Source organism: Lampris incognitus, chromosome 16 (genome assembly GCF_029633865.1).
Source record: "Lampris incognitus isolate fLamInc1 chromosome 16, fLamInc1.hap2, whole genome shotgun sequence".
Lineage (NCBI taxonomy): Eukaryota > Metazoa > Chordata > Actinopteri > Lampriformes > Lampridae > Lampris > Lampris incognitus.
Genome location: NC_079226.1, coordinates 15,367,268 through 15,384,083, shown reverse-complemented (window position 1 = coordinate 15,384,083; position 16,816 = coordinate 15,367,268). Strand labels below are relative to the sequence as shown.

Below are 16,816 nucleotides of genomic sequence, written 5' to 3'. Positions count from 1 at the left end.
GGGACGGATTGTTGATTAGGCTGAAAAAAGGGTAAACTAGAGATCCTCTTTGGGAATGGAAAAATGTCTGATCGAGATATAATCACTCTCTTGCCACATGAAACTAAGCGAATGATTTAAGCTTCCATGTCCACAGGGTTTTGAATGATCAAAACAAGTGGAATATAGAATTGATTTGTATGCTACTTAAATGCTGCAGGCTTGGTCAAGTTTAGCTCAAGTCAGCCTGCCAAAAAGCAGGTTGGCTTCACGGCATAAGTTGCCGCAACTGATCTGGATTTACTCTGATCTCTGTGTTTGGAACACAATTTTCCGGATTTCTATGAATTTCGGGTCAACATATCAATCTGTCTCTCTGGAATATCCCCCTGGATTCAAGTAGAATTATGCATAGCACAATTAATCAATAATGCAAGGTAAACGACATGGCTCTAATACCTGTATGGGTAGTGATGTTTTGCTAGTTCATTATGTATGCACTAACAATGGTTATGCATTCACAGGTATGCTCTTTTGGGGTATTTTCTAGCCATTCTAAGAAAGGTAACTTTGGCTTAGGCTTTGTAAAGTGAATTAGTGATCTGCCATATGGGATTTTTTTTACAATAAGTTATTAAAATCTGTTGCAAAATTGATGCAGTCCCTGCATTTTCAGTTTATACTCAGGGATGTCATTAAAGCACATAATTTCATCAGGAGTGTTCAGGACTCAGCTGTAGTTCTTGCGCCATTAATGATCAACTCAACTGACCCTGTGCTCAGTCCTGAGTGATTTTATGTTTATAAAAATACCTATAAGGTGAATTATTGAACTTTTCATCCTCATAATTAAAGTGTTATATTCAGCAGCATCATGTTCAATTTTGTGCTCACCCTTTTTACGAGTGTTTCTTCATCCTCTTCATTGTCAACAAGATTCTCTGTCTCTGTAGTTGCCTGCACCTGCACATCACCCCCAGACTGTAGAACTGTAAAATTTATTAGATTTTGTCAGTAGCCAGCCACTCAGCTATGATATAATTAATGTAAATTTTTTTTAGCCACAAAGGTTTGCAGGCATATAGTAAAACAAGACTAAGAGTCTAACAGCCCCGCTAGCAACCCCTCTCTGTCTCGCTATGCCTACTCTCTGCTTTATTAGTTATGTTAGCACTGTCCCGGTGCTTGTCGTTTTTAGTCTTGTGCTATTGCTTGTGGGGCTTAAAACACAAGTCTCAGCTGTCATACACATACCATGTGCTTTCATCCATTAACCTGTCTCAGCTGTCATACACCTACCATGTGTTTTCATCCATTAACCTATCACATGTAAATGCGAGCTGGTATGATGACATTGTCAGCCTGTTTGTGCAGAGATAATATTGCTCCAGCACAATGAAGCTTGATGCCTTTTTTTTTTCAAATGTTTTATTATAATGATAGAACTGATGCATGTTTTGGGTAGGAGTTTTGCTGTTATCAATCGGGTGGCAGCCAAAATTATTTGCACTGCTCACCTCAGGGGTAGATGGAGAAATCCTGCTTCAGATATTTGATTACTATACACCAATCAGCCAAAACATTAAAACCTCTGTTGGGTAATTGAACAACATGGATAATATCATTACAGTGACACTTGTCAAAGGGTGGGCTATATTAGGCAGCAAGAGAACAGTCAGTTCTTGAAGTTGATGTGTTGGAAGCAGGAAAAATGGGCAAGCATAAGGATCTGAGCAACTTTGACAAGGGCCAAATTGTGATGGCTAGACGACTGGGTCAGAGGATCTCCAAAATGGCAGGTCTTGTAGGGAGTTCCCAGTACACAGTGGTCAGTACCTACCAAAATTAGTCCAAGGAAGAACAACCGGTTAACCGGCGACAGGGTTATGGGCACCCAAGGCTCACTGATGCGCGTAAGGAGCTAAGGGTAGCCCATCTGGTCCGATCCCACAGAAGAGCTACTGTAGCTATAATTTCTGAAAAAGTTAATGCTGGCTATGATAGACAGGTGTTAGAACACACAGTGTATCGCAGCTTGCTGCATATGACAACCCCTGTCCACCATTGAAAGCACCTACAGTGGGCACGTGACCATCAGAACTGGACCATGGAACAACGGAAGAAGGTCACCTGGTCTGATGATCAAGTTTTCTTTTACATCTTTTGGACGGCCAGGTGCGTGTGCGTCGTTTACCTGGGGAAGAAATGGCACCAGAGTGCACTATGGGAAGAAGACAAGCCAATGGAAGACAGTGTGATGCTCTGGGCAATGTTCTGCTGGGAAACCCTGGGTCCTGGCATTCATATGGATGTTGTACCACCTACCTAAACATTGTTGCAGACCAATTAAACCCCTTCATGGCAATGGTATTCCCTGATGGCAGTGGCCTCTTTCAGCAGGATAATGCTCCCTGCTGTACTGCAAAAATCTTTCGGGAATTGTTTGAGGAACACGACAGAGAGTTCACGGTGTTGTCCTGGCCTCTAAATTCCCCAGGTTGCAATCCAGTCGAGCACTTTTGGGATGTGTTGGAAAAACAAGTCTGATCCATAGAGGCCTCACCTTGCAACTTAGATGACTTAAAGGATCTGCTGCCAACATCTTGGTGCTAGAGACCAGAGGACACCTTTAAAGGTCTTGTGGAGTCCATGCCTCGATGGGTCAGAGCTGTTTTGGCGGCACAAGGGGGACCTACAAAATATTAGGCAGGTGGTTTTAATGTTTGGGCTGATCTGTGTATTTTGGCATTCTAGTTTGTTTAGTAAAGTCTTTATGTTGTAGGGCTATATGCAGGACATGGGGTGCAGTATTTCCCCTGTCAGAGCTTCAGGGATATGGCCTAGAATTAGATTACAACATCAGGAAAGGATCCTGGAACACATCTGTCCCCTGAAATCTGGCCCATCGCAATGAGATGGGTCCAGAACAACATGATCCACCTTCACACAGCTCAGTCCCGAAAGCCTGAGGATGGCAAGAGGGAAGCCATGAGGCATGAAGTCATGCCCTCATAAAGCAACAGTAGGATGCCAAAGTAGCCTGTGTGTACCAGAGTAGACAACACACACAGAAACACACAGTGCAGATCCATCAGAAAAAAGAAAAAAAATATGGGAACTTCAGGACAGTGGGATATGGGAGATGTTTGTTCCGTACAGCCTCCAAACCTCCTGCTGATGTTCCAGACAACTCAGTCGCCCCCCCCCCCTCCCCTCCATCCAGATGTAGACAGAGCGGCAGGGTTGGCAAGTTTTTACTTGAATAGAATGAAAACAACCTTTCTCTGGATAGACAACCCTGTTTGCCAGCCTAAATGTTGTCTTGTCAACACAGTGTGATTGCACTCTTGATACAGATTCACTTGTGCTGGGTTTAGTTAATTCAAATCTTATTTAATAACCAAAGCAATTCATGCCTGCTTTGAGGTCACATTTGTGTGCGGTACCTAGATATTGGATCCCCTTCCTCTCTGTAAGTAGTATGCTGGCACTTTCTATTCTACTGTAATGTAGCAAACTGTGGGACATAACTGGCATCAAACTTGAAGAGGGGGCAGGCAAGGTGTGCCCTCTCCAGCACTTGAGGGCAGGGCAGCTTGCCAGGCACCTTTTGGTTAACTGATTTTACACACTATATACTTCGCCGCATTACATTTTTATGGTTTTTGCTAGGATGTCATCATAATTTGACTGACCTTTTCTGTGGTGAAAAGGGCTTACTGTTACAACAGATCATGTGAAAGCTGTGAGGGTTGCTTCAATCAGCACAGATTAGCAAGTCTAGGCACATGCTTTCTCTGCTTTTTCGAACCTACATCCACCTCTGCTGTTGGCAGAACCCAAAATGGCAAGCCTAAATATAGTTTGGCTTGGTTGCCAAAAGTGTTGGAAGGTTTTGGCGTAGCACAGCGGATGTGGCTGCCCTCCCAAGGTTTTACCATCTGGAGGGGCGATGGTATGGCCACGGTATGTCCAACCGCGTGTATGGAAAAAGCCCTTTTGACTTGCCTCACTTGATATACGATACGACTAGATGCATTTCTGTACTTGAATTCAGGGTTCCCCCACAGGAAAATTGTGGAGGAGGCAAATATCTCTGAAGGAGGGGCAGGCGGCAGCGCCTTGAAACAAAGCTGCAGCATAGCTGTAAGCCCTAGCCACTCTGATGATGTGAAACATGACCACACAATGCCAATGTGTTAGATAGTACACATTTATTGAACAGTTAAACAATCCCTTTTCAGCGAGTTTACTATCTTTATGTCTAAGGTCCTGGGCTTTTCCGGTGGCGTTTGGACACTGCTTGGCATCCTCTTCATGATATTCTTTATATATTTTATAATTCCATTATAATTCTGTTATCCTCTTTCAATTATTGTATTCTGTAAATTGTGTAAACACAACAGCCATTGCTTGTTGTTGTCTTGGGGGAGAGATCCCTCTTTGGTTGCTCTCTTGCTGAGGTTTCTTCGTATTTTTTCCCTGTTAAAGGGTTTTTTTAGGGAGTTGTTCCTTATCCGATGCGAGGGTCTAAGGACAGGATGTTGTGTTGCTGTAAAGCCCCTTGAGGCAAATTTATAATTTGTGATATTGGGCTATACAAATAAAACTGACTTGACTTGACTTAAGGCACAGTCTACTTGATAAATTAAAGTTTGTACATCTTAAATGCACTCCGTGCCATAAGAAATAATTCAGACAGATTTTTCAGGCAGTTTCTTATAACAACATACTGTATTCAAGGGACATGTGACTTTGAATCTGGATACTTCCCGTTGTTTTTATTGCACTAAAGCATGAACTACTAACCGACAATACTGCTAAACCTTTTCTGCTTGGCCAGATCAGTGTCAACATTTCATTAAAAAAAAACAAAAAAAAAACAGGATTAAAAATGTTAAAATCTGCACTTTATCAACTTCAGGCTTTTTCTCCATGTTCATGTTGTTTGTGTGTTGCTAACTGTGTCCTGACACATTGGTGTTTTTGTAGTTTTACTTTAAACCGTTCTGACCTGTCAAACATTCAAAAGATGAGCTGTTAGCTCGTCTGTCAATCGGCATCTTTTGAAACTGAACGAAGAAAATTGTAATTTTTAAAGCAAGATGTGAGTTATTTGAAAAGAAGAGATGCCAGCTCTTAGACAGTTTTGGTAGAAGATGAAACTGTAAGAGGGCGGCACAGTGGTGCAGTGGTTAGCGCGGTCGCCTCACAGCAAGAATGTCCTGTGTTCGAGACCCGGGGTAGTCCAACCTTGGGGGTTGTCCCGGGTCGTCCTCTCTGTGGAGTTTGCATGTTCCTCCCGTGTCCGAATGGGTTTCCTCCAGGGGCTCTGGTTTCCTCCCACAGTCCAAAGACATGTAAGTCAGTTGAATCGGCATTACTAAATTGTCCCTAGGTATGAACGTGTTTGTGTGTGTTGGCCCTGTGATGGACTGGTGGCCTGTCCAGGGTGGCTCCCCACCTGCCGCCCAATGAATGCTGGGATAGGCTCCAGCAATCCTGAGAGCAAGCTAAGCGGTTTGGATAATGGATGAATGAGTCTCAATACACAATTGTCAAAATTTAGATTTGAGTGCTATCAAATGCTTAACAGCCTGAATTTTTTCCCCCACTTGTTGGCCACCATAGGTTGACTGACCTGTTTTGATGCTATGATGAATAACCAGTTGAATAATATAAATCCACCATTAACACTTTTTGACCCAATGTTTTTGATCCGTTTGCAGGGTTGGGTAGTAACAGTTTACATGGAATTGGGATTATGTAATCAGATTACAAAAAAGTAACTATAATCAACCCAGATTACATCTGACAATTTTTTAATTAGACTATTACTTGATTACATGTTTGTTTATGTCGTTAAAATATGGCAATTTTGAAACTTTTTTCATGATAACCAATACTATGTTAAATCTTGAAAGGTGCATCTGACAGATGGGGTTTCCTAGACATGTGCCCCATTTTGTGATAGTGATGGGTGAAGCAGCTCTTTTCAGTGTACCGAGTCATTAGAATCAGTTGTTTAAAAAGATTTGTTCAAAAGATTAATTCACCAAATCATTCATTGCCTGACCAGAGCTCCAACTACGTAGTCCCACGTTCAGTTCAGTTTGCTAACTAGTGAACTGAGAATGGTCGTTCGTGAAGGACAAGACTGAGCTGAGAATTTAGTTGGATAAAGACATGTGCAAACTGAAAGCTGCTATAACAAATTAAGATAAGATAAGATATACTTTATTGTCCCTAAGGGGAAATTTGCCCTGGGCAATAGTGCTACATATATATCTTGATGCATGCTCAGGTAAGAAAATCAAAGAAGGTTGAATCAATTCATCGGGATACGTTTATTGACAGATACGTTTCATCACTCAACTAAGTGACATCTTCCGTCTAAACTGACTGCAGGTATCCCCACCACTTATAAACAATACAGGACAATACAGTTGCATGACAACTGAAACCACTACCACACCTGCAGTCAGTTTAGACTTAAGACGTCACTTAGTTGATTGAGTGATGAAACCTATCTGTCAATAAATGTGTCCAGATGAACTGATTCAACCGTCTTTGAGTGCCACGTACAGCTGCAATCAATTTAAAACAATATATAACCAACAAAACAATACAGTGGTACGTCAAAGACACAATATTAAATTATACACAACAAAAATAAAGATATGTGAATGTTGCAGATACCGTGTGGAATAAAGATAAAACTAGATAAACATAAAAAATGAGTTATGAAATCATAAAAACAGTTGCCACCATGCCGTGGTTTTCTCCATTATGCAGACATCCTCTACCATGTCTCTCCATTGTGTTATGCCGGGGGGCTGCAGCTTCAACCAGGAAGCCGTTATCTTTTTTTTTTCTTCTTCTTTTTTTTGTTGTTGTTGGTATTAAAAGCAGAATTCTCAATAAAGAATTTAGGACACTATCTATCATATTGTCAGGAAGTGTACCCAAAATAAAAAGTGCTGGATCTAGATTAAAGTTTATACCCAAAACCTGTTTATACTCCTTTTGGACATTCTTCCAGAAATCCAGGAGCTTTGGGCAATCCCAGAATATACGTGCAAAATCCCCCATCAATCCACAGCCCCTCCAACATAGTCCAGATGTATTGCTATATTTTGAAGTGATATATGGAGTGTTAAAATACCACATTTTCACCTTCCAGTCAAATTCCCTCCATGCTGGGCTGTTGGTTAGTTTATGTCCTGCTTTGAATGTTTCCTCCCATTTTTCATCTGTTATTATTATAATATTTGTTTCCAATTCCCATTTGTCTTTGACATCCATATTGTTATACACAGATTCATGTTGTAGTGCTTTATACATTTTTGATATGATGCCTTTTTTTTTGGCTTTTTCTCTGTATATGCCATTAACATTTTCTCTAGTTTGGACGGTGTCTTACAAATATTTTCCCATTCCTTATGTTTTTGAAGGTAATGTAAGACTTGTTCTATATTAATCAGAATCATGTTTATTGGCCATGTAGGTTTGCACATACGTGGAATTTGACTCCGGTTTTGTGGCTCTCTCAGTGTACTTAACATAGAATAATAACACTACAACACAACAGCTAACTCACCGTGTTTTGTTTCATACAGCCATCAGTCATATTCAGTTTGAATGGTGTGGTCCAGCCGACACGATGTGATGATGGCGTTTGAGGTATCTCTGTTTCAGCTGAGGAGCTGTCATCTCTTTAAGTATCTTGTTCTTTAAAGACTTCCCATCCTCACTGAAAGTTGTGACTGGCTTTGCCTCTTAACAAACCTTGCCACAAAGATGTGGAAGATAGGCATAGCCAAGTAAATCATAACTACATTTCATGTATTGGGTCTGACCGGTTATAATTCAATATTATTGTTTTTCAATTGTCTTGTATCGGGATTAATTTCAGATATTGTCCTAATGTGATCTACAGTTTTGTTGTCTAAATTAATCACAATGAGAATCTGTTACCTAAAATTTCACACAAAATGAGGTTTGTTTGGGGAGGAGGGGGAACTGGGGGGAATAGCGTGATCCTCCCACATGCTACATCCCCCTGGTGAAACTTCTCATTGTCAGGTGAAAAGAAGTGGCTGGCGACTCCACATGTATTGGAGGAAGCATGTGGATGTGGTAGTCTGCAGCCCTCCCCGGGTCAGCAGAGGGGGTTGAGCAGCAACTGGGACAGCTCGGAAGAGTGGGGTAATTGGCTGGGTACAACTGGGGAGAAAAGGGGGGGGGGGATAAAAAAAACCAACAACAAAACAAAACCTGACATTGAAAAAATGTTGGGGAAAAACATGGCTAGTTTGATTCTAGTTATATTACTTTAGTCGATTACACAAACATTCTTGTAGTAAAAATGGGTAAAAAGAAAAATATCTTGAGTTACAGAAAAATAATAAAACAGAGAAAACCAAAAATGGGGAAAAACTAAAAAGGATTTCACATGGCCTTACCATCAGTGCCACTTTAGGACCTGTATCCACTTTGTTGCTCTGCAAATGGCAGTCCATGTATGTGCACAGGTTTAAGTACTTTGTGTAGCATTAATACCTGACCTCACATCACAACTATTTTCAAGATTGCTTCCAAGTACTATTGTATTTGAATAATGGAGGATTCTTATCCTTCTTTACTTCTCTTTGTATTCTGTTCTTCCATTGAGCCTTGTTATTTAGGCTACTTAATAAGCATTGCTTCCTTTTCAAGGTAGTGATAGATATGGTATGCAGCGTCAAATCACCCATGTCACCTCATTACAGGTACTTGAGGACCATCCAGAGTAGCAAGTGCTCTTGTTTCTTGTGAATCATTTGTCTGTTAGTTTATGCAAATGAGAGACATTTGACAAATGCATTTGCCATGACATTTTAAGCCAATTAAACAGTATTCAGTGCTCGTCGATACAACTGACCCAGCCTGTTTGCATTTGCCGTCTTATCAAACAGCCGAAAATTATCCTTCAAAAACGCTGACAAGTATTTTTAGCTTCAGTGCTACTTGTTTTACTCTTTCTTTCTTTAACTGCATCCATCAGAAATGACCTATACATGACACTCTGTCACCCCCCCCTTTGTCTGCAAGAATGTCACAGCTTCTACTAACCCCCACCGCTTACTGGGGCTAATGAAATGAGACGCGTTAGCTTGTGACTCGCCACTATCGAGCTAAATGTGATTACTGGTAATAAGCACCTGCTTCATCAGTTTAAAGGGATTACATTGAATTATCTTTCATTAGATCAGATTAAGACACAGGGAAATGCCTTGATGCTGGAGTATTTGTGTGTGTGTGTGTGTGTGTGTGTGTGTGTGTGTGTGTGTGTGTGTGTGTGTGTGTGTGTGTGTGTGTGTGTAGGGGTTATGTCTAGCCACTGGCCATTATAGGTACATTTTGTAAGACATTAAGTAAATAATCAAAATGGAAAAATTGCTGCAACCACAGAACTCGTGTGTGACTCTCTTTTTCTCCTGCGCTGAGTGAACGGAGAATATTGTGTTGCCTAATTTAACACAACCACACAAGCACATGGGAAAAAGTACTGCAATTTACAGTCATGACAGATGGTGTTTATACCCCAAACTTATGTGGAGTAGCGCAGGGTAGATAGTGACTGTTGTGGCTATTCATCAACGAGCAGCGAGCAAGTCATAAATTGTCTAACTCCAGGAATGCGGTGTAAGGGTAGGTCATGTCCATCCTGGCCAGCTGTGGCATTAAAAGGCTTAAATGGGCAGCAGTATGCATCATACAAATACACACACACACCCCCTCACTCTCTCTCTCTCTCTCTCTCTCTCTCTCTCTCTCTCTCTCTCTCTCTCTCTCTCACTGTCTCTGTCTCTCTACCATGAATAACAAGTATGTGGAGTGGTAAGTGCTGATATAGTGTAGATACCTATATAGTATTTGCTTGCCTTACCTAATTTTACCTTCATCCCCTGTACAATGCAGCTTCAACATAGAATGTGTAATTGTTGGGAGGGCTCGGACTACAGAGGCGAGGAAGGGGGTAAACTGGATGGAAAATGCAGATTATGAGATCTTTTACCCACAATATCTTCAGACCAATTGAGTGGAGGTTTGATTAAGAACATTATCTTACCTTTTCCAGTAAAATGTCGCTACTGTATCTCCTGTGTAAACTTCAGCTACAGACGTAGACATGTTTTCCTCAGGTTTCATACAGTAGCACACAACCTTTTCAGTCTAAAGAGCTGCTTGAATTCAGGCAGACACACACTCGACTCTGGTCTTCCACGGATGTTTGTCTTATAATCTCTCAGGGCTCTGGCTGTTTGAACATCTAGCTTTTTATCACTTCTCTATCAAAAGTCAAACAGAAGAGCCATGTCTTTCTTTGGTTTGTTTTTCCTGATTTAAGCAACTATTTGAGATAGACTAACTCAAACACGACTCCTTTTTTCTCTCTTTCTCTCTTTCTCTCTCTCTTTCCATCCATGTCTCCTGTCTTTTTCCCTGCCCTCCCAGTTGTCCGTTCCTGGCTGTCCAGCTGACCCCGGCCATCCCAGTGATAGGTGGCGTGTTGTTTTTGTTTGTGCTGGGAACGCTGCTGAGGACCAGCTTCAGTGACCCCGGGGTCCTGCCCAGAGCCACCCCAGATGAGGCAGCTGACCTGGAGAGACAGATAGGTAAGACTGCTACCGGGGAAAGAATGAGTAGAAACGGGGAGGAGGGAGGTATGAACCCTCAGGAGGCTAACATTTCGCCTTCTGTTAGTCCATTTCTCTCTCCCCACATCTGCATTCATGTCAGTGATCTCTGTTTCTTTCCGTCTCTGTCTCTCCTCTCATTTAGATGCCTTTGTTAATCCTCTCTTAACTGTGTTTCTTCAATCAAAACCTCTCTCAGTTCCCAGTTTTTTTCCCCTCTCCCCAACAGCCTTCATTTTCTGTTTCTCTGTTCATCTGTCTTACTCTTCTCTCCGTCTCTGAGCCTTTGGTTACTTAGTGACTCCATTGCTTCTCCAATAGAGATAGTCAGATAGGTGTAGCCCAGTCTGCTGTCACTGTGGCCACACTCCCATTAAATCTCTCTCTCGCTCTCTCTCAGTCACTCACACACAAACACACTTGGTCTCTCCCTTCGGTAGTCAGAGCTGTTGGGCAGTGATAACACCAGAGTCAAGAGTCAACACCCTCCTGATACTACCCTTTCTCCAGATCAGAAGCTCTCCCTTTTTCCCTTTTCTCTTTTTTCGTTCTCTCCATCCTCTGTGTCCGCATAAATTCCTCAGGATGATTCAAATCCAGAGGATCTGCTCTGAGGAACGTGCATATTCGTGCTTTCCGCGTCCGGGTGTGAGATAATCTGGCTGATGCGGACTGTCTCTGTGGCAAGAGAAATTAGAATTGAATTTCTACTGATTTGAAAGGTAGCCTGGATTTAAACTGTGACAAAAGCAGTTCTGTTAGAATCTGTTGATGGTTGTGATCTGTTCTTTTCACTCCTAACTCGTCTAAGGCTCCCTTTTTTTCCCTTTTTTTTTTTTACACAATATCTGGTTCATGCCTACATTTGGTAAGCCTGAGGTTAAAGATATAAGTTGCTTTTTCGTTATTGACTACTCGATATGGAGGTTTGACTTGGCAGCGTTACACAAATAAAGATAGCAAGCCGTTATCCTTGGTCAATGTTGTCTAAACTTTATGATAACTGTTTCTGTTCATGAATCTAAGACTAGATGTGAGGGCAGTTCCTCCACTATTGCAATGACCAGGCAGTCATTTTAGGCACATCTGACCTGTGTGTGTGTGTGTGTGTGTGTGTGTGTGTGTGTGTGTGTGTGTGTGTGTGTGTGTGTGTGTGTGTGTGTGTGTGTGTGTGTGTGTGTGTGTGTGTGTGTGTGTGTGTGTGTGTGTGTGTGTGTGTGTGTGTGTGTGTGTGCATCTGTAGGTCAAACAAGGCACAAGGATGGTGGTGGACACTTCAAGTCATCTGTGTGCATCTGTGTGTGGTGTTGGGATGAGGGCTGTTGTAGTGTGTGGCTCCAGGATACATAGGAAGAAAGCTAGGAGTGGCTATAGCTATTGTGGAGACTGATTATCCAGTCTCAAAACTGACTCACTTTTACCCCCAGGCTGTCCCGCTGCCCTGTAGGTAAAAATGTATTATTACCATTTTACTTGAGGATTTTCAGCTCAGCCATGGTCAATAGTCTTTTTAAAAAATGATGTTCTTTTATTTTGGAATGGGAAGCATGTATTTCCCAGCCTCAGTGTTTCTTTCCATGCCTCAGGCCTGCGGGACCTCGTTAAACACACTCTCAACTGCGCTTTAATTAATCTTGTTAAGGAGACGTAAAAGCTTAGGAAGGTGAGGTGGAGTACAGAGACAGCATGGAGCAGAGGGCTCTGAAACTGCAGCCTGCCGGAGCACCGTGTTATATTGGCAAACAATTGTTTGGGATGATAAACAAATTAAACACTGGAAATATTAACAGTGTTGACCCAAATACCACACTGTCCCCCCCACCCTACTGCCTCACATCACTTTTTTTGGCTGTTCTGCCGTGTTTGTACATTTGTGGTTTGAACAATTTTCTGTTAAATTTAAAATGTTCCATGCCAAGGATTTCTGATTGATGGCAAAACGGTTTTCATGTTTATTGATAGCCTATAGCTGTGTGTGTGTGTGTGTGTGTGTGTGTGTGTGTGTGTGTGTGTGTGTGTGTGTGTGTGTGTGTGTGTGTGTGTGTGTGTGTGTGTTTATGGTAAATAGTGAATTCTAACTTGGCTTCGCTTAATACCGTGGTTGAAATTAGCTTTTCTCTACAACTGCTGTGTTTTACTGTTGTGAATGGTAAACGTTTCAGCAGTTCTGATGCCTCATAGCTGGCATATCCCACAATGCTGCGGTTTCTCCATAGTCCTACCCTGGAACATCTGTGTTGAAGCCCACAGCCTTTTCTGCCTCTAGCGGTAGCCTATAGTCCCCAGACACTAGAAGTTATTGGGGTATGTTATCTTACCGAGGTTATTATCACCTTCCCCTCAGTTGCAAGAGTCCAGATTGTGAGATTATGAAAGTTCTTGGTTGGGTCCGTGAGCCAGGAATGAGATATTTAACCTTGTGAGTGGGAAAGGTCACTTTCTTTTTCCAAAGCGAGCAAAGGAGGGCAGCCCTGATAAATACCTGCAATCCTTTTTTTCTGCACAGGCTTGCTGTGAATCTTCTCTGCCTTTTTTAGATCCTGCCTTTACCTACCGTACTCACTCCTCTCAACTCATACGTTCTTCTTAATCCTCACTCCTTCTGCCCTCTGCATTCTTTGTGCCCCCTCCTTTTCCTTTGCTTCCACAGCCTTTCTACTCATTTTGGTCTCTGCTTCTCCCTCCCGACTCCATCATTCTTCATCTGCCTGCCCGTCTCTGCTTTGATTTCTGTCCCAGTTCTTCTCTCCCGCACATCTCAAACACCACCACCACACTTGGTTTTCTTTCTTTTTTTCTGTCTGGTTTCCATGCCCAGACCTGTGCAGGGCTGTGTTGTTCGGGTTTCAGCCATGGCGTGGCAGTTTAATATGCAAGGCCTTAATAAAACATCTGTTAACTCTTAGCCTGATCATCCCCGGACCTCATCCTGACCCCACAGCGCCACCAGCTCCACAACTTCCTCCGCGAGAACACACTCATCTCAAAGTGTGTGTGTGTGTGTGTGTGTGTGTGTGTGTGTGTGTGTGTGTGTGTGTGTGTGTGTGTGTGTGTGTGTGTGTTCATTCCTTTGTCCATCTGTCTCCCTCACTTCATCTAAACACTGTCTTGAGTTTAGAACGCCTTGTTTACATGCACGCTTGTGTGTTTGTGTATCTGCGTGTGTCTGTGCACTCACACACTCAACGCTGAAATGCTCCTCATGTCCCGCTGCCTCTGCCTTTAGCCTCCGCTGGATCACAAAAGGATGCATCCTTACCCCCCACCACCCCACCCCCACCACCACCTCCACCTCCACAGAATGAGAGTGCATCCATGGTTTTTCAGAAGAAGCTTTTTTGTTATAAATACACCCTCGCGTGACTGTGGAGTGATAATAACAAAGCGGTAGACAAGCATGGCCGAAAAGCGAGACAAAATACTTAGATGTAAGTTTTTCCCCCCCTCCAAATGACAGCGCCGTCCCGCTTTAACTACTTCCAACAATTTAGGCTTTGTTTTTCCCTTTTCCCAGTGGTATCAGTGCTCCCCCCCCCCCACTCTGTTCCAGTGCAGCTCTGAATGATACACCTTTAAGCATCAAACCATACAATGCTGACTGGCAGGGCCGGCCCATGGCCGTCAAAATCAACAAATCAAGATATTATGGTTCTAAAAATACAAAGGCACGCTAATATACATAATAATATTAACTGGCAATGGCGGCGGCGGGAGAGAAGTAGCGATCCCAGTTGAGAAAGTCTGCAAGGCCGACACCACCATCCAATCTGAAGGTTTGATACTGTGGGAAAATACCAGGAGCTAGGCCCGTCTGTGAAAGGGCTGACAAAGCCTCCTACTGTTGAGCCTTATTTATCCTTATTCTTCACCAGGCTGCCTAACACAAGCACTTGGTCCTAAAAAAGAAGCTTTATGTTGGCCATTATAAGAACTTACAACAACATAAAATGTATGCTGCCTTTTGGGGGGAGCACATGCACGTTGATGGGGTAATTTGCATATTTCTAGTGTGGTGTTGACACCGTGTGTCAGAGAGAGGGATAGAGAGGGAGAGTTATAGGTAAAGACCGACTGGACTGGTCCCAAGGACAGGGCTGCTGTGAGGGAATGACTAAATAAAGACATATTGACTCAAGGAACTGATGGCTAAATAAACAGGGACACTGGGTCAAAGAGTTAGAGGCTGAGGGAAAGAGAGCGAGGAAAGGGGTGGTGTGTGAGAGAAAGATGGGAGTTGTGTGTATGTGGACTGTAGAGGATGGAGCAGAGGCAGAAATTTTTCGTTTTAGCCTTGTGTGGTGTTTCATTTTGTGATTAGTATGACTGGAAATTGTCCAGTCCAATCAATTACAGTCCATATATTCATCGATTTGGAAAACAGCCACACTGTGTCTTATAGTTTATTAATTCAGTGCTTAAAAGGCACTTTGCATCCTTGCTGTCTGTGTATATTGTGCTTGTGTGAGGTTGAGGCCGTCTGGATAAAAAAAGTGTTTGAATTGGCCATGAAGCGTTGTAATTCACCAGCTTCATAAATAGCTAATGATGTTGTCATTCAGTCAGCATGGCAGAGGGCTCAGGTTAACCACCGCTACTATTGATCTGTTGACTGAGCTACATAGAGGACATAATGGCTCTACAATATGATACAAGGTCTCTCATCCAGTCTCTTCTCAAGGGCAGTGACATCACAGTTTGGCATTAATTATAATTATCAACATTATGTTGTTATATCAGCAAGAAGGTCCTGGGTTCGAGCCCCCGGGGTAGTCCAACTTTGGGGGTCATCCCGGGTCGTCCTCTCTGTGGAGTTTGCATGTTCTCCTCATGCCTGCGTGGGTTTTTATCCGGGTGCTCTGGTTTTCTCCCACAGTCCAAAGACATGTAGGTCAGGTGAATTGGCCATACTAAATTGTCTCTAGGTGTGAATATGTGTGTGTGTGTGTGTGTGGGGGGGGGGCTGTGATGGCCTGGCAGCCTGTCCAGGGTGTCTCCCCACCTGCCGCCCAATGACCACTGGGATAGGCTCCAGCATCCCCGCAACCCTGAGAGCAGGATAAGTGGTTCGAATAATGGATGGATGGAACGTTATTTTGTCGAGCTGATGTTTCTCTTGTCCGTGTGAACAGGAGGTAGCTTAGTCTCTGCGTGGGTTGTGATGGTGGCCTGTGGGTAATCACTTCATGTACTTATGACCTTGTGCGTGCAAGTCTGATGGTTGACTTGTGGTGGCCTCTGCCTGTCTTGTCACTGGCCTGTACACTGCCAGGCACAGCAGAAACATGTCAGATAAAGGCTAAAACACAGTGCACCGTGTCAGCAAAGGTAGCAAGGCTTGTGGTTCCTCCCAGCTTGAAACGGCAATGAAAGTTTATTTTTCAGGAGTGTGGCATCTTTTTTCATGTCTGCCTGGCTCCCTGCCCTGTATGTCAGGCTTACACAGTCTGGCATCACTTTCGCTCACACATGCCAAATCCAGAAGACTCTCTGAAGCGATGGGTGGAGGTTTGAGCCATCTTTTCCATTCTTTCTGGTCAGTTCTGAGACATGCATGCCTGACTAGCCAGTGAATGGCATCCACAGCATCAGGGCTGGTTTTTCTGAAGCTGCCAGCCAGACTTCTGGAAACATGAATTGCGCTACAGTTATGATCACGAGCCATCGCTCTGAAGGACAGGGTTGTAAAAATGACTCGTCAAATCTGTTTATGTGTTTACCAATTTTTACATTTTGCGTTTGTGTGGATTATAATGCTTAATGACAACACCACAATAGGGCTTATTAGGGCTATTCTTAAAAAGATGTTAAAAGTTATATAAAGATGGGTGTCCGGGTGGCATGGCGTAGCGGTCTATTCTGTTGCCTACCAGCACGGGGATCGCTGGTTTGAATCCCCGTGTTACATCCAGCTTGGTCAGGCGTCCCTACAGACACAATTGGCCATGTCTGCGGGTGGGAAGCCGGAAGTGGGTAAGTGTCCTGGTCGCCGCACTAGCACCTCCTCTGGTCGGTCGGGGTGCCTGTTTGGGGGGGAGGGGGAAGAGGGGGGAATAGCGTGATCCTCCCATGTGCTACATCCCCCTACATCAGGTGAAAAGGAGCAGCTGGCGACTCCACATGTATCGGAGGAGGAATGTGATAGTCTGCAGTCTTCC

The 16,816-nt window shown here is 43.2% G+C and overlaps 1 protein-coding gene across 1 annotated transcript in view; it reads left to right on the top strand.

The window, feature by feature from the left end:
* LOC130126339 (palmitoyltransferase ZDHHC14-like) overlaps window positions 1-16,816 on the top strand; it is a 90,239-nt gene that overhangs the window by 34,932 nt on the left and 38,491 nt on the right. The window contains 1 exon segment of the mRNA XM_056295811.1: window positions 10,480-10,640. Coding sequence (XP_056151786.1) covers window positions 10,480-10,640 — 161 coding nt within the window.